This window comes from Anas acuta, chromosome 16 (genome assembly GCF_963932015.1).
Source record: "Anas acuta chromosome 16, bAnaAcu1.1, whole genome shotgun sequence".
NCBI lineage: Eukaryota > Metazoa > Chordata > Aves > Anseriformes > Anatidae > Anas > Anas acuta.
The window spans coordinates 14,841,941-14,860,211 of record NC_088994.1 but is presented as its reverse complement, the minus strand read 5'-3'; the positions used below and the strand labels follow the sequence as shown (position 1 = coordinate 14,860,211).

Below are 18,271 nucleotides of genomic sequence, written 5' to 3'. Positions count from 1 at the left end.
AAAGGTACACAGTTTATGTTTGAGAAGGCTTTGTATATGGGTGTAGGAGAGAGAGAGGAAACACAGCAGTTCGGGCTCTTATCTCTACGGAACAAAACACCTAATTTTTCATAAATACCGCCCTATTTCTTTCCTAGGCTTTAAGTTTTGGCTTTCCAGATTCTATCTGAACTATACAAACCACATGCAAGGCTTATTAGGAAAGCAGCAGTCGGGGCATCTCACAGGCTCCTTGAGAAGTAAAACTGTACCTGTTGGGTTGGATGTGCCTTCTGGGGGGGGTGGGGAGCTGCTGGTGTGTCCATTCAAATGGAAAAGGTGTAGGAAAAGGGCACGTAGCACTTCCAGACTTCTAAACAGCTCCTACTGACAGGTCCAGAAGAGCACCTTCCTCTCATTCTGTGGTATATCCTATGCTTAAGGGTGTCCTTAAGATGCTGTGGCATGCGACAAAATGTTTCTCTTAGCTGCTCCCTTGGTTTGGAAGACCTTTTTTTTGTAAATAGCAGGAAAGACTTGTCAAAAATTCATCTCAAAACCGTTAAATCACTGCTGATTGTCAAACTTTTCCAACTCTGGTGGGTTGAGAAGCTGTTCTCTCTGCCCATAACAATCCAAATTTGGTCTCAGCCAGAACATCCATACGAGCGTGTCTCCTGTAAGCATTTCTCTAATATTACTAATGCGATTTATCTGCTGGCAGCCTAAGGAGCATAATGCAGGCAGGATGCTGGCATTTTAATTGCTGCCATCTAGATCTGCTTGGGTGGATGGAAAAAAAAGCACAGAGGTCCTAGCAGGACTGGCACAAAGGAAATGCCTACTCTAGCTCCATCTGCCAGAGCTGTGCTGGTGCAGAAACTGATTGCAGCTGGGCTACGTGGGATTCACCCCGACTTGGGGCAGACCCAAATCTGGACTTGCTTTCTGTCGAGGCTGGTGATGCTGTAGTTATTGTGCAGGGTGAAGCTGCCTTCTCCATGGTTTGTTGCACATTAGCTGGGTTGTAGCTATCTGTCCTACAGGAACTTGCAGAGTTTCCCTCTCCAGCTTGTCACCAGTCTTTTTTCTCCCCTTACAAGTCTTTCTTGAATGGGAAACTGGGATTGTAAGCATTAGCTACATGGTATAGGTGTGAGATATGAAAGCAGTCATGTTTCGAGATGACTGTCTTTACAAACTGATATTTTTGAGGGAGTTTTGTCTGGTATATTCTCTTCTAATACTTCCTGCATGATTATAAGTGAAACCCATACTGCTAAACAGTGATTCCCATAGATACAGAATAATAGGAGCCTGGTAAGTTCTCTGTTGGCAGATCACATGTGTTTGTGCAGCAAGTAGAGATACTGACTTTCTGGCAATCTTGAGGATTTAATGTATGTAAATGCATTTGGCATCCAGCATCCCATTGTATCTGTTATAAATACCATTTGAATAATTAAACTTAAAAAAAAAATCTGAAAGATCAAAATGCTTCTTAACCCAGGCCCTGACTACTCCAGCTTTTAGGTATGTTAATCTTTCTCTTGGGAGAACTGTTACTGCTCAACGCGAGCACTCAGAATTATAGCAAGAATATCTGATCGTGGAGTTATTCTGAGTAGAAAATGTGGGATTGTGATATTTTCCACATTTGCCCTTTGGTATGAACAGGACCAAGCCTGTGCCTGCAGATTCAAACACCGATGCGAGGCTCCAGCTCTGTTCCCTCGCCGAACAGCTGCAGCTTCCAGATGGGCTTTGCTTTGAAGTCGGGAGTTTGGGACTTTCTGACTTCCGTGACTCCGTGCCACCCTCTCTCGAACAATCCTTGAAGAGCAGGGAAGTCTTCTAGCCGGCACACGCTGTGCTTCAACAAGCCCTGCTGGCAGATGGCCCCCTCGGGGCGGTAGCCAGCTGGCGTAACTTGGAGCAGCCCATGGCCGTCTCTGAGTGATGCTGGGACTGGCATGGAACCAGCTCCGGGATTGATGAGCTGTTACTGGCTCCTCTTTGGTCGCCGTTTCCCTCCTCCCTTCCCAGTCCCAGCTGGGTGCAGCCGAGGATCTGGCCCAGCGTCTGGTTTTAGCAATAGCCTATTTGTCTTTGGTAACAAAGTCTGCTCGTTTTGTCCCGAGCAGAGAAGAGGATGGCAGGCATGGCTACGTGTGTACAGATAAGTAAGCTATAAAAATTTGTGGTGTTTAACTGCAAACGTATTTTGGCTGCCGTCTGTTCGACTGGAACGCGATTATCCAGATGTGATCTGCTGGTTACCGCTGGGATTCGAGCAGTTTCTTTAGCCAGCAGCCCAAAGAAGGGAACAGCTGCGAAACATACACTCCGAAAATTTCAATAGGTCTTTAACCTTCGAAGTCATTTGTTCTGCAGAGTGACATTTGAAACAATAAACTTTGAAACGTGTGGGCACGAGGGGAAGAAAACCATGGAAAGAAGTTCCCCTCTGGCTGGCAGCTAATGGATGGCAATCCAATTATCCGTGGGCTGGTCTCCTTTCTGCATTATGCATAGCACGTAATGAATGGGGACTTCGAGGGAAACGTAGCTGAGGGCACCAGCAAAAGACGGCGCGGTAGCTGGGATGCGAACACGCTGCTGGCATGAGCGGGAGGTGACCCAGTTGTTCACGGACCTGGCTGCTAATTGGGCAGCGTGGGCACGCTTTGACGAGCTTTGTTCCCCATCGTGGCTGTGCAGGGTGCTGCGGGGTGGCTGCCTGCTCGGTTCCCCTCTTCCTGCAGTAGGATGCTCCGCAGCAGGAATGAAGGCAGTGCTGGGACAGGCTGCAGCATTCTCCGTGTGTCTTAAGAAGCCTATTTGCAGGAAAAGCATCTGCATTTGCAGGGGGAAGGCTTGCTGAGCAAATGAGTTCTTGGAAATGCTGCTCCCATTGTGGTCTCTGTCATGCACTCTCGGTCTCTCAGATGAAGAATGGATTAGTCATTTCCTCTGCCTGTGATAGTCCTATGTGCAGTCATTGAATGTACACCCACACATTCTGCATCTTCCAGGTGTGATCTCCTTCCGACTTGTTCTTTGCTGCAGTATTTAATCATCATTAAACATTTCGGAGGTGACCAAAATCTTCTTTATGTTCTATTTATAAGTCACTTCGTCAGAAGGAAGATGGGGAGGGGAGGTATTTAAAGGTTTTGTGTTTTTTCTTTCCTTCCTAGAGGCATTCCAGTATCTTTTGGTGAAATCACCCAAACTCTTGGGTTTGTGGTTACCTCAAGTATTTAGAAATCCTGGCTTCACTGACCTGTAGTGCCTCTTCATCTGGTTCTCACTTGAATATCTGCACTTTCCCTGACTGCTCTGCTCTCACCACATCCCTCTCCCCATACTTGTACCAGGGCCATCACTGTGCTCTTTAAGGCCACTTTCTCAGAGCAGGCTACAGCAGTAGGTTGGAGAAATCAGTATATTTCGGTGCAAGAATGCATTTATATTCTGGTTAAAGACTGAAACAGTCATGCTCTTAAGAAAGAAAAAAGCCAACATCTTTGCTGCAAGGGGCTTGGTATTTAAAAATGCCATTAACAGTTCATTTAAGCTGACATGGTGCTACTGCTTTTTGGGTGTTCCTGAAAAAAAATAAATATATCTTTGCACTCTGAAACTTTCTTTTACCACTTCTGGATCAGGGTCAGGATACAGTTCAGGAGAAGGGAACGTTGACTTTATTCGATGTGGGCGATATCTTGAATAGGTGGTGCAAAGGAAATATGCATTAGGCTGAGACTTCTCCTTGCTGACATGAATATCCAAGAATAGATTTAGCTCATTTGATTAGGATCAGACCCTAATCTCCATACCAGCTGCTGATAGATAATGGCTCAAATTATCTAAGATTGATGAGGTCAACAGTTTGCTGTGTAATCTTCCTACTTTAAGACGTGTTCAGGGCCAAAAGTGTGTTTTGGAGGTATTTGGTGCATCTTCCTTTTACTGCTGAAAGCTATGGGATGCTTGGTGGCACATGGCAAAATGGTTTCAGCAAGGAAGGAGCAGCAGCAGACACCTTGTGCAACTCTTCCAGGCACATTGTACAGCCCAGCGTCCTCCAGACCCTGACCAGAATCACATCTTTGGTAACTGGGCTACCAGGGGGGCTGTGGGGAGTGCCTGTGGTGGTCCCAAACCACCCAGAACTGCCTCTAACCACTTATTTTTGTATGACCGAGTGCCATAGTCTTGCACAGTTGAACACGTGCCTGTGAGTTCGTGCTGGCTTGTGTGCACGGAAAAAGGGGGATCAACACAGCAGCAGTCAACACACCAAGCTGAATTACTGTCGAGTTTGTGCTCCAGCTGACGAAAAGGGAGCCCTTTTAAAAATCCTGACCTGTTTGTGGGTGCTGAAATTTTAAAACGTTTTTCTTCAGGAATGCCTGTGGTGATTTCTTAATTAAAACCTAGCGAGCCCATCCCTCTACTTTCCATCCGTAAGTGTACAAAAGGGAACAGCAGCTGGTTCTGCAGCATGAGGCTCTCTACGTATGCTCGCTCTTCCCTGTTTCATCCATGATCTTACTGACTTCTTTATCAGCATTTCCATGCTGAATGTATTTTCCTTCCTCTTCACTCCTCAAAGAGTCAAATCTTGATGTCTTAAACAGTTACACCCCAAAATAGCAGAAACTTGGAGCCCCCCCAGCCCTGAGCCCCCCTGTGGTCTCCTCTCCCTAGCGGAGATGACGACGCTCAGCTGTCCTTGTAGGGATTCACAGATGAAAGCTGTCATTTATTAAAGCCATTTGGGGACTTGTGTGCAAGAGGGACATTCCTGAGCCGGGGAGCTGATGACAATGAGCCTGGAAGACTTCATTCCCATCTCAGCAAGGCTGTTTTCCCTTCCTGCCAGCACTGTAGCTGCTTGGCAGCATGGAGGAACCTGCAGAGCTGACTGCGATGTTCTGTGGATGAGTTAGATAAACGAGCATCTTCCTGACAAGTGCTCTGGCTCTTATTAGAAGTGGGAAACTTGACTTAAAAATCATGTGTAGAATGTCCCACACACCCCAGGAAAAACTGGAAGGAACCTCAATGTCTTATCTCCCTCTGTAAAACAACTATTACTCTCGGTGTCTCTGGTGATAATGGTTGGTTGGCTGCCACTTACCCAACCACTTCTGGGTTAAATGGCCCCAAACTGGCAGCATCATTGCTGCTGTGCACGGTGTTTTGAACACAGAAGATACTTCAGTGAAGCAAACCCAGTAATTTCCACAGAACTGCAGTAAAACACCTGGTGTAGCTAATTATCTGGTTAGGTAACGTGGTAATATATATCTCATTCTTTAAAAGCTGAAATAGGTTAAACAGAAATGGAAGCTTCTTGTAAAAGCTGTAGATTGCTTTATTTGCTAATCACTGTTAATTATTTAACACAGTGATTTCAGGAACCATTGCTCTGATAACAGCTGGGAGGATCGGAAAGATTTGGGTGTAAATACCTGTGTCCCCAGTCCCTTTGCAAATTCTCTCATTCCTGGTAAGCCTCGGGGATGGGGCTGGGAGTTCCCACAGTCAGGAAAGGTGAGTGATTTCACTAGCATGGGGGAGAGGCAAATCACAAGGGATTCCCCCCTGGCCCCCAGTTTTGCAGATCCCAAGGTGAAGGAAGCAGGCGGGAGGGAGGGAGCCCAGCTGCTCACGTCCACAGCAGCTGGGACAGGCTGGCACCCAAGCAGCTGCGTGGTGGGTCCCGGTGAAAAGCACGCTGCTTTGTTAGGAGAAATGTCGAGTTTCCAACGCGAGTACCCTGGGAATTGGGAGAAACAAGCCTTTCTGTGTAAAAAGGGGCAAACTCTGCAGGGAGCGGGAACGCTCTCAATCACTGCACGCAAGCCAGGAATTTCCCAGTGCAGCCCTACATGGTGTTCTTTCACCAGCTAAACTTAGGGCTAAAGCAAAGTCTGGAGGAAGATGCTGTGGATGAGCCAGAGTTGGATTTTTTTTTTTTTCTTTTTTAAATGCATTGGTAAGGATGAAGATATGGGTTGCTCTCAGACTATTCCTGTTGTGTGATGGAAGGCAAACCAGAGTGACCTTTCCAAAGGGGTGCAAACCAGACGAGTTCAGAACTTGGGGTCCAGGGATTCATTTGAAGATCTTACATGGAATTGAAATGGGGTGAAAAATCAAGATGTTTCATTAAAATAACATGCTAAGCTTTACTATTTGCTCCTCAAGGGTGGTGGAGGGGAAGAGTTCATGCAAGTTTGCAGTGTGTGAAACCAGACCCATTGCTCACCCAGCAATGGGAATATCAGGAGGCATCTCCATCCCTGTGCTTCTCGCCAGCAGGGGCACTGCTGATGGTGAAGGTGCTGCCAAGCTGCAGTGCTGGGACCTTTGTTAGTGATGCATGATTGCTCTTGCCAGGCTCTGCAGCTCAGGCTTGCTTTATTTGCTCTCACAGGTGAAAAATCCCACTCTCTAGGAGGTCAGACTTGCTTAGTGAGCTGCAGACTTCTCCAGCACCTTTCCATAGAGTAGTTTTCGGCAAGTGACCCAAAGTGAAAGCATTCCTGGGAGTGGGGGAGTTTGTGTTTTATTTTTGCTGGCTTTTCAGAGGTGTTTTCAGTCACCCGTGGTTCTGGGTTTTGCTTCTAGTTTCAGCTGGGGAAGCTGTGCTCTTATGCATGAATGCTGGGGTGTGAAGGATTGTAGTTGTCTGTGTTCATTAAAATAGTTGGATGTTTTTTCCACCAGCAGTCTGTGACCCAAGGTGGTATTTTGCACCTCACCATCCGCTTCCCACTGCCTTTCACGAGCATCAGCAGCCTCAGCCTTGACTCCTGTGTGTTTCTTCCATTTGTTTGTTCCCTCCCCTATTACCTGTAGCCAGCTGCCAGGACTAATTACACTGTCCTCACAGCCCCCCAGGGAGGCAGAGTTGGTGTCTGCGTGTTACAGTGCATAAATCAAGTTTGCATTTCTTCACCTTTTCTCATGGTCTAGTTTTTCCCTCATTTCCTTTTAATGAGACCATGGAGAATAGTGCATTGTGCTATCGCCTTTGCCAATACTTAATTGTATTTGGCTTTACGGTGTCAGCCGTGGCCTCGAAAGCTCGGCACAGATACCATCAAATTCACATCATCAGTGAAGAGGGATCTGTAACACCTTCCAACAAGGCGAGCAAGAAATGTTTGAAACACTTTTCAAAATGCTGAAGCTGCGTGCCTTCCTGCCCTCTAGCTCTTCAGCGTGCAATACTTACCACTAAGAAAGAGGAGAAAGTTTTCTTATTTAGTCTTCTCATGTCTTTCTTCAAAGCTGAAAAGCTACAGAAATGGGAAAAAAATAACAGGAGAGACAACTTCCACTGTCATTCTATTGCATTCAGTGATTAATGGGGTAACAAGGCAGAGATTTAATATTTCAGCTTGAGTTCAATAAAAATACCGTGTATTTTCTGCCTAAAAGTAAGAAAGCTTAGTGGGATTCTTTTTAACATAAAATAACCTTCTTTGCAAACTGCTATGCTGAAGAAACATTATATCTTAAACTAAAATCAGCTCTACTTACTGGGTACCCTCCTCTCAAATACTTGCTCCAAGATCTTTCAGCCCCCTTGGATGCTCACTCTGTTTGCTTACAGCTATCTGCAGCGAATGCACTTCATTATAGTCTTACATAGGCCACAATTCTTGTCGAATCTCATTCTAAAAATAAGTGTTGAACACTTAGCAGTGTGTAGAATTCCTGTTTTAAGCTGCGACTCCAAATACTCCTTGGTTTACCACCAGAATGACAGGCATTTCGGCACATTCATGTGTTTTTCCCCTCGAAGCAAGTGCCCTTAAAAGGCTGTCTTAAACAAAAATAGCTGTGTGTTCACTAAAGGTAGTATTGGAGAAAAAAAATAATGAATTGTTGTGCTTTGGATAGAAACTAACAGCAAAAACCAGTTGTCAGTCTTCTGCAATTTGTTATAATATGCTGGACCATGCAAGGTGCCAAATCGATGCGCATTCCCTATAGAAGTGTTTCTACTTGGTTAACCAGGTTAAACCACTTAGCTCTTATTTTATTATCTCATTAGCCATCAAAACAACATGTTTTAGGGTTCCAAATCAATGTAGATACATGGACAGCCCTTGAAAATTGCCAGAATCCCCTGGACTCCACTAATTCTAATTGAAGTTGGCACAAATTTGAAATGCAGGCAGCGATAAGCTGTTCTGAGTCTTGGAGCACTGTGGAGCAGAATGTGAAATGCTTATTATATGAGGTTATTTGATCAGATTTAACCATTTTAGGACAAAGATAATTTTGCTGGGGACCTAAAAAGTGGGTCAACATGATTATGTGCATTCCTCTACAAACCAGCATGAGGTGCAAGAGTAATTGTACGTGAACTTGGGGTGCCGAGCAGCAGACCTTGTGCACTGCTCGTGGAATTGATCACTCGAGTCCTTTCAGCCTTTAGTTTTCTGTGAAATGTAAATAAATGTTGTACATTTTGTAAATGTAGGGTTGGCTGTGCAGGCTTTTGGCAGACTTTGCAGGCAATGGTAGCCCCCCAGCCATCATCCCCACACCTCCTCCTCTTCTTCCCCCTCCCCATCCCTGGTCGTTGTCTCCATTTCTCCAGTCCTGTAGATCTGATACAATAAACTCTTCCAGAATTCCTCCTCCTTTTGTTGCTGTTTGCTACTGCATCATTTATACTATGAGTGTACTGATTGTGTTTTCTGCTTTCAGAGATTTACGTTTCAACCACATCAAGGAGATACGACCCGGAGCCTTCAGGAGACTGAAGAACCTCAATACTCTGTAAGTCCCACTCAGTGATCCTGCAGTGAGCTTATTTATTTATTACATTAGTGCTATCATAGTTTAAGGATGGCCTTGGTCTTAGTTATTTCAGCCGATTTGCCCATACCCAGTTAAAGCTTTAAAATTCTCTCTGTTCTACCCTGGATCATGTGTCTGACAATTTTTAATTAAATGAGCAATTTAATAACTTTCATTTTGGTAGTTAACCTGTCTTTAAAAAAAGATTTTTTGTGCATGCTCTTACTGCCTGAGGATGTTTCAGCAGGTATGGCTGGAGCAGCCCATAATGGCCTGGATGGCAGAGGGATACGTTAAAAGTGTCTTTCTTTCCATGGCTGCCTCAAATGTATCCTGAAGTGAGCAAGTCCGTACAAATGCCAGTCTGTCACTGTGTTTTGCCATAGAATAAATACCTACCCCTACCCTACTGCAGATAGGGATGGGATTAGAAGGCAGTTCCTTGAGCCTTGCATCCCAACCAGGGCAGGCGTGCTCATGTCAGTCTGCTACACTACTCTACTAATGAATTTCTTGCTCTGCTCAAAGGAAATAATGGGAGCCTTTGCTGCTTCTTGCTGCCTTAAGGCTGAGGGTTTGAAGATAGATATGAGTACATCTGCACTGTGTAGCCAAGACGTTGAAAACAAACCAGCCCCCAAATCAGAAACAGAAGCTGTGTCAGCACAGCACTGTGCTGGATGTAATTGGCCTGGTGAGGCTCAGATCTGATTATTCAAGCTGTTACATGGCGCTAACAGCTATAGGATTTCTAGGTTCAAGCTCTTTGTGAGGCAAACCAGCTAGTCTGAGAGTCTGCACTGCATGACAGGCGCATTCATATTTCCTGGGTTCAGACATTTCGTGGCCCCAAAAAGCAAGAGAAAGTCCAGATTATTTTTTCTCTGTCTGACCTTGAAAGATCTGAAGTCCCTGATCCAGTAAAGATGTCAGTGCTGAAAGAAGGCAAACCCAGAAAATAAGAAGTTCAGTCAGTTGTAAGAAGTTGTAGAAAGAGTAGCAATGCAGGAGTAATTTGTCACAGAGAGCTGTTTAAAAGCTGAATTTTGAAAATCAGCATTTGCTGAAGTTTGTTCCACTGTGCGTAGGGGACTGATTGACCAAACCAGCAGCACAACAGCTAGTTTGAGCTGAACCTTGGGGAATCCAAGGAGGCTGGCAGGCTTGCACAGGAGAAATGCTTTGTCCAATCTTTTCGGTTACTGCTTACACATGCCCCTGGGTAGGGACCTCCAGGGAATTCCATGAACTGATACTGAAGGAAATAGGCATGAACATGCACCTACCATCCCTAATCTCAGCATTATGGATGCCAGGGCAGTAAGAGGGATGTGTTTTGCACAGATGGTGGACAAGCTCTCACGCTTTCCCTAAACAGCATCCTACAGCTGTCCTCGGAGCCAGAATACTGGGTTGGCTAAAAAACACTGCCCTAAGAAAATACGGCATTTTTATATTTCAGTTCTGAAAATCAACTGTTTTTACAAATGAAACCTTTCCATTTAGATAGCTCATTTACTTTGTTTTATTTCCTGGTTTGGCCAGCAAGCTGGAAGAATCGGTTATTCTCACGCTCGCAGGAGTTATCGGGTTCCACACAGGTGGGAGTTAACGGAATGGAAGTCAGACCTCACGTTCCTCGGGCAAGGTTCTCTCCAGGAACTTTGGTTTCTCCAATTCCCATATCAGAACCGACAAGAGCCAAAGAATTTGCTGATGTTTCCTAGACAGTAACCTTTTGGCTCAGGACTTGCATAGGTTTTCAAGTGATAAAGAGAATAAATCCTTAAAAATCCCAGAGAGAAGTGCTGGGGAAGTTTGGCCAGAGTATTTGAAGCACATGGTTTAGAGGACAGAGCAGCTCAGGTTCCATATGCAGGAACTCTGAGATTGCCTCTATCTGCCGTGGGATTTACAGAAATAAAGTTCCTTAACCAAGTAAGAGCTTTTAAATGAGCCTTTTCCTGAAATCCTTTGGCCTGGCAGAGGAAGGGCAGCAGAGCCTGGTGCAGTTTCTGTTTTGCATCTCCTTTTGGGCAGGATGGCTGTAAAATATCCAAGTTTGACAGTTTATAAACCACCCTGATAAGGAAGCCTTTGTACTCTGCATTTGGAGGGAGAGGTGCAGAGAGGTGGGCTGAGAGAAGAGGAGCCTTTCCTGAACATCCCGTGGAGCTTTTAAACATCCTGGGTAAAGTTCAAACTTTCCCCTGGCTCTTCTCTCTTCTTTCCTTTTAGGAAAGGCAGGACATTTGATAAATTACAGAGCACTACTGAAATTAAAAACAGGAGCTCTGTTTGTCTGTGGAGGAGCAACAGTCATTACTTGCTCCTGCCTTTGGGCTCCTGGTGCACCACCAGAGGTAATAAGCATTTATTACAAGCAAGCACCGAGAGCTTGCTTGTTGGCTGTCCACAACGTCGCGTGCACCAATATTTTTGGGCAAAAAGTCTTAAATCTGTAAGGTTTTCTCATCCAGCCCTATCCCTTCCCATGTAGCTGCTGGTCCCAGAATCTCCTTTGTGTATTTTTAAGCCGTTACTATGTCACCGTAGTAAAAAATGTAGAGCAGCAGGGAGCAGGAAGGAAAAAAAAAAACCTCTTGTATGCCATCCGCAGAGTGCCAGCAGCTTTGCAGCAGCTGTTTTGCTCGAGTTGGCCGACGCCGGCCTCATCGCTTAACCCAGCATTAGCTCACAGCAGGTGCCGGGCCCTGGCAGAGAGCAAACACGTTGCAAGCCCGTGGTGAGAGGCAGTGTCTCATTGCTTCCCGGTCTTTGCTCCTTTAGCTCATCTCTGGGTGTGGATGGATGACAACACCGCTGTGTTACGGCCCTCCTGTGTGCTCCCCAGGAGGCCAGCACCCTGCCGCGTTGACCCAACTGGGCGATTGCTGGTTTCACACCAGTGCCACCACAGCCCAGTAGTTGCTGCCATTTGTCCCTCCAGCTCATAGAAACCTCGAGGCCTGAGACCAAAGCAGTACTTATTAACTTCCCCAGTAGGTTTTTTGTCCTCATGTCCGTGTCATGGGCACCCAAGGGAACAGGGACTGAGAGGAGACCACATCATGGTCTGTGCTTCTGCCCGTGTCCTTGTTCTGTCCATGTCCTCGCTCACATCGTGCTTCTTTTTTCACCTCAAGTTACCTGTTTTCACACTTGTCTGTCTCTGTGAGTGCTTTGAAAACTATTTAGGAAGCATTATGTGGAACAAAAAGCACTTCTGGTGAGCTCTGCAGCTCTCCTTTAGGTGCTGCTTTCAAGGTGGCTGACAGGGACAGTGCAGGCCGCATCGGATCCTCCGGTGGCTCCTCAGAGAACAGGGCCCTGTGAGCAGGAGGGGATGTTGGAGCCTGATGGATCCTGAAGTAAAGGTTTCTCTCTCACATATGGGAAACGGCTATTCCAAATCATCCTGTCAGCAAGGGAGAACGCACGGCTGAACATTAAACTAACTTTTTCTCCCCCTTTAAATGCGCTACGTGATGACTTCTGGTAATGGCGTGAGGGGAAAAAAAGGAGCTGCTATGTCACGCCGACTGCAGCATGTCGTTTGTCAAAGGAAAGGAGGAAAGGGAACATGTTTTGGGTATGAATGCCGGCCTGTCACATCATCTAATACATTCTTCGGAGTAGAAAAACGACTCGGTGAATGCAACTTAAGCCTGCGCTTGGCAACCTGGAGGCAGGGTGGGGAGGGAAGAGGGAGGGACAGTCAGAGAATAAATGAAACTTGGTGGGAAATGCTCTCTTAGAGGACATGGGCCAGCCTGTGTGGGGCTGGTGTTGTATCCCAAGCCTCCCAGAAGAATTTTCAGGAATAAAACCTGTACGGTTGAGTCCGCCTGTTCGTTCCGAGCCAAATTCGCCAGCTGTCCTGGAGGGGAGCGCCACAGCGGTTTGCTATCTGTTGGTAAGCTCCAGGAAACATACTGCTGATATTTTTAATCGAGCTCGTTTTGCAACGGGGTGTGCTTGAGACATACATCAATAATGATCTTTCCAGCTTCTGTCTGCCAAAGCGTTTATTCCCAGCAGATCCGGTTAGCGGTAGGACTTAGCTTTCAATTCTCTGCAACTTAAACGGGTAATTGGGCATTTTGCTATTGATTGCAGCTGGGATCCGTATCCAGGTCATGCAAATCGTGGCCAGGATTTTGCACACTTCTTCGCTTGGGTGAACTGCACAGGAGTCAAGGAACAGACAGCTGTCCACAAGCCATCTGAAGTCTTTCTAGGATCCAGATGTGCTGTCTTGACTATGCATTTCCCTGAAAGTAGCTCTTTGGAATATGTACAGTATGAGGGACTTCATAAATTATCTCAGTTTTGAGTGTATTCCAGGACATATCCGTCTGTTACAATAGGGAATCCTGAGACAGGAAACAGAGATGGCTCCTTCCATACGCTTTTTAACCTTTAATCAGACAATGAACAATTTAAGTATCAGGCCATGAGATGAGAGACCTGCACAGTGAGTGCTCTTTGAACTTCCAGAGTTTCTCTTGTTTGGCTTGGATTGCTGATTCTGCCCCCTTTTAACTGCCCTAAACAGCAGAGACACCGAAATGGACTCGATGAATGTTTTTCAATAGCACCAAAATTCAGCCAGTCGACAAGCTGCGATTTAAAATCTCCCTGGATTTCAGTCCAGGTCTAAACTCTCTGCATTAAAGGGTCTGTGTTAAAGGGTCAGCCAAGGATCCCAGCCCATGGTGGTGCAGGGGGGGCTCCTCAGCCCATCAGCATGCCCCTGCCCCAAGGGTCTGCTTGCTGGTAGCCCTCTTCTGTCCTCTGTGAGTCGAGCAGTCGATGCCAGCCGCGTGGCAGGGGACAGATGCCTGCATCCAGGGGAGCGATGTCCCAGCTGGCACCTGTTTATCAGCCTATCCAGCATCCTCAGAAGTGGGGCCAAGGATCAGATAGCAGAGAACAAGCCGCCTCCTTTCTCCCCTGGCTGAAGATGAAAGTGTGCTGATAGAGGGCAGGGAAGGAAGCGTGCGCCGCTGGTGCCTGTGTTGTCTTTGTCCTGTGGGTAAATAGACAAAAGTCCTCTCCTGCACCGCTCTCGAGCAGTCCTCGGGTGTTCGATCATCAAACAAACCTTGGGGTTGCTTTTCAGGGGCTGGATTTCCACTCAGCATATCTGGCTGTCAAAGCACGAGAGCGTGTTCCAAGGGCTTGACATCATTTTTGCATCCTTATGAGCGAAATCGGGTTTTTTAGCCTCAGTCGTGTGTGTTGAGCCATTGCTCGCAGCTGTGCAGGAACTTGCCAGCATCCTTCTGCCTTAACCTCTTCGGGCTGCTTGTCCACGCTGCTGCTACGTGCAGCTTGGAAGTGGCACCCGAGTCCTTGGTGGCAGAATAGGTAATCAAAAGAGGATAGTGAGGTTTTTCCTCAAATCTTTGCTGCTTTGGCTTCCAAAAATGTGTTTTTTTTTTTTTTTTTTTTTTTTTTTTTTTTTTTTCTGTTGTTTTTTTCTCTCCCCTTCACTCAAGTACCATCTGTGCTTTTTGCACCTTTAATGTAATTCCTCACCTGAGGACAAGCTGGTGGAGGGCTGGCGCAGCTCAGGTACCTTGTGAAGCTGCCGTAACACATCTGTGTTTCTGAGATCTTTCATCCTTGCATCCCTGGGGCATTCGATTGTATCTTCATCTTCTTTTCCCACGTGTTTTTGCCATTTTTCCCCACCTCTTTGTCTTTTCTCTCTATCCTTTGCCTGCACAGATGTTGCTCCCAGGAAGGGACCTTTGCCAGAGGCTCTCTGATGTGCTGTCTACCCGATTTTCTTCATCAAAGGGGGGGGCAGAAAATTGGGCTTTCTGCTGGGAAACCACTGAACCGTCTTCCCATGTGCTGTCAGGTGGTGGATCATTTCCGAGGAACACAGCTATCACAAAAAAAGGAAAGAGAATGAACTTGTGAAATGAGCTCCATGGGCAGCCTGGCGTGGTTTTGTGTTGAATTTGACCTGATACTGTAGGGTCTGGCTGCTTACAGGGGGAAGAGCAGTTTTTCCTAGAAAAACAGATCTTTGACATGCAGTCACAGCTCTTCTCTGTCCACATCTCCATTTAAGAACTTAAAAATAAGCATAGCCAGCAAGATCCTTAATCCTAGCCAGCAGGCTACGAAATCCACCAGCGGGCACCGTGAGGTTTGTCGGATCCAAAACCATGGGGAAAGACCCCAATAAGTGCGGTTCAACAGCCACGGCGAATAGCAAACCCTCATCCATTCAAGAGCTATTTGTAAGTGATTTATTTAGTTTTCTCAGCCTTGGGCTTGGCAGCGGTCGCAGAGGAGGTTTCTGTAGGGTTCGGCTGTGTGGTCACTGCTGTTGCACCCAGCATCGCTCTTACAAGGACGGGCTGCTCTCTGCTCCTTGGCACAGGCTCGCATTTGCATGCACAGTCATGGTAACGAAACACACAAGTCAGAGGCTGCCTGCCAACGCGATGTTGTCCATAGGTTTTGTATTAAAATCTGGCACGAGGCTCTCCAGATTGGAAGAGGCTGTTTCTGACTAGCTGTGGGACTCAGATCTATATCATTTATTTATTTTTCCCGTGTACATATTTGTATACAAAGAGATTAAAACAATGCCTTACCATTTAATAACTCTCATAACCGATGAAGTAGCGTTTTGAACTGCTTTTGTGCAGTTAAAACCTGGTTCTGCATGCCCCTGCTCACACATTAACACAACCATGCATCCCCAAAACCCTTCGGTAATTGTACGAAAATGGCAGCAATGATTTAATTTGTCCCTTCTCTCTGCTTTCGGCTGCCCGTCTCCCTTCTCCTCACTCTTTTCCTGGCCAAAATTGTAACTTTTGGGTGAAAGCCACCGTGACAAAAGGTAAGGAAATGTTTTTGAATGTTCCTTACTGGAATGCACCTCTGGGCAAGAAATGTTCTCATTGAGTTAACTGTTGTGAGCATCCTGACTTCAGGCTGATAACCCCTTTAGATTTAAATTCTATGAAACCTGTGGATTAAGGATTTTTCAGTGGATTAAGGATTAAAGAAACCTGTGGATTAAGGATTTTCCAGTTTTCAGGAGTACAAATGCCGCGAGTCTCTCTCATGCTGAATTCACCAGCTCTGTTTTTTTCTGTCTTGATCTGAACAGGCTGCTGAACAATAACCTGATAAAACACATCGTGAGAAGATCCTTTGAAGATCTGGAGAACCTGAAATACCTGTGAGTTGCTGTCTTGGTAGTTTCTTAACCTCTTGGAAATTGAACAGCCCACTCCCAGCATTGTCCAGTGAACTTTCTGTGCTCAGAATTTCTGGATGCTGATGTTGCAAATGTAAAACATTGCCCTTGAATCCAAGCAGAAAGCTCTGCTTTGGCTTCCTGTGTCTCTTAAAATACGACTGCTGAGTGGGTTGTCCTAATGCTTTTTTCTTTCTCTCCTGTTGAAAGCTACCTTTATAAAAACGAAATTCAGAGTATCCAGCAGCATGCTTTCAAAGGACTCCGCTCTCTGGAGCAGCTGTAAGTACAGACAAGTGCTCTTTGTCGCTTGAGTTTGTCGTGCAGAAGAGCCGAGCTGTTGGCTTGTCTAATCCCAAAGCTGAATTTCTGTGTACCAGCCACTTAGGAAGGAGTAGGATGAGGCTTCTGCTGTTTTGAGGTCCAACTTTGCAACACTGCACTGGCTTCACTTGGAAACAGCTGGTCCCAGTAGTGATTTGAGGTAGTTAATACCAAGGGCTCTTCCTACTGATGTCCCGTATGTTTTTGCCTGACCCTAAACCTCTGGAGCATAAGAAGAGCCCAGCTGTGCTTTTAATTCCCTCTATGTCCAAAGAACTTCCAATGGGAGGAAACCAGGGATGTGTAGGATGGCTTGAAACAGGCGGCAGCTGGCCTGCTGTGTTTATGTCTGCTGGGACTTCTGGAGCAGTGTAGGGTCTGGCCGTTCTGAACTGATGGTGCTGGTTCAGTCTCTCTCTTATCCAAACCTTTCCTGAAAGCGAATGGATGAAGTGCAAGCTGAGAGCTGGGATGGGGTATTTATGCAAGCCACCAGGGTGGTGGTGTTTGCATGCGCTAAATCATCTGGACATCGCAATGGGGAGAAGAAAAGGTGGAGGCAAACCAAGTAATGACCTTCCCTTCAGGCTGCGAGGCTCTCTGGGATGAAAGAAGCCTCATGAGTTTTCCTGGCAGCTGGAGCCTCTCACAGTGACATTCCTGCATCCTTAATTGCTCCCCTTCTGTGTATTGCAAATCCACGCTGTTTATTCTGTCAAAGAGGTTTTGTTTTTTGACCCTTCGGGCTCCATGCTAAAGGTGAGATGGCAAGACTGAGGTCTGACTCTTCTAGCGGGGCTTGCTGAACTGGGGTTGGATTTTTCATGTCAGGTGTCATGATATATGACGTGCATGCGGGTGAATTTGTGTGTGCTGGAAAGAATGCGAGCATAGGTATTTGAAATACAGCAATTATTTACATCACTGGAGAACAGGGAGCAAAGGTGAAACCACTAATTCATGGATTGTCCCAAACGGCAGAGTTTATGGGGCTGGAATGCAGCTAACAATTTTGCTGTAAAAAGAATAGGATCCAGCTTGTTCTCTAGGCTGACAGCAGAAGTGGATGGGGTATAGCTGCAAGCTATAGGTACTGTAGGTATTACAGCTATAGGGCATTACAGGCAAGCTTAACAACGGGTGTGCTGCCATCCTTGTGTATGGTATGCTTTTTCCATCAGCCAGCTCAGCAGTGATTCCTGGGAGAAAACGGGAAGCAGAGACGGGCTCAGCTGTGCTCAGGGAGATGATGCTGGCCTCGGTGATATTTTAACAATGAGCGTTCCAGACTTGATGTCACAAATAAAAGAAAAAAAAAACAAAAACACAACAAAGCCACAAAAACAACAAACAACCCTTGGAAAGGCCCATCTGTTTTCAATCTCGGAGGCAGGCATGGTTCCAAAAGAATTAGCTCTGCTCAAATCCTACCCCGTGTTCCTGTACCCCACAAGCCAGCTTTTCAAGGAAAGTATAGCCCCCGATTGATGGACAATATCAGATGCTTTCCTCAAAGGCCAAAGCAGTGACAGCAGACATCTGAGACTTATTACAGCACATGCGTTTCCCTCTCCCCGCTCTTGCCCTCCACTGCAGGATCTGAGTCACCGTGCCTGTTCTGTGCTCTGATAGCGATCCATTTATTGTGAATCCTTCCATTACAAATCAAACAGCCACGCGGAGGCTTAGGCAATTATTTCTCATCCCAGGCAGCTACAATAGCAGCGAGTATTTGTAGACCCACGATTAATCAGTGTCTGCTGGAGAATGTATGCTTTTGTGTAAAAATCAGGGAAGAATTTGGGCAACTTGGAAACTGCCCCGAGATGCGTTTAAAGGTCAGGACCAGGTTGGTTATGTCAGTGCACACCACAGCTAACGGGAGCAGGGGATGTCAGG

At 46.2% G+C, this 18,271-nt stretch overlaps 1 protein-coding gene across 2 annotated transcripts in view; it reads left to right on the top strand.

The window, feature by feature from the left end:
* The window catches only part of LOC137865252 (peroxidasin homolog), a 42,758-nt gene that overhangs the window by 577 nt on the left and 23,910 nt on the right, over nucleotides 1–18,271 (top strand). For both annotated transcript variants that reach the window (XM_068700137.1, XM_068700136.1), the window contains exons 2-4: nucleotides 8,722–8,793; nucleotides 15,959–16,030; nucleotides 16,259–16,330. In XM_068700137.1, the coding sequence (XP_068556238.1) occupies nucleotides 8,722–8,793; nucleotides 15,959–16,030; nucleotides 16,259–16,330 (216 nt within the window). The remainder of the gene's footprint in view (nucleotides 1–8,721; nucleotides 8,794–15,958; nucleotides 16,031–16,258; nucleotides 16,331–18,271) is intronic.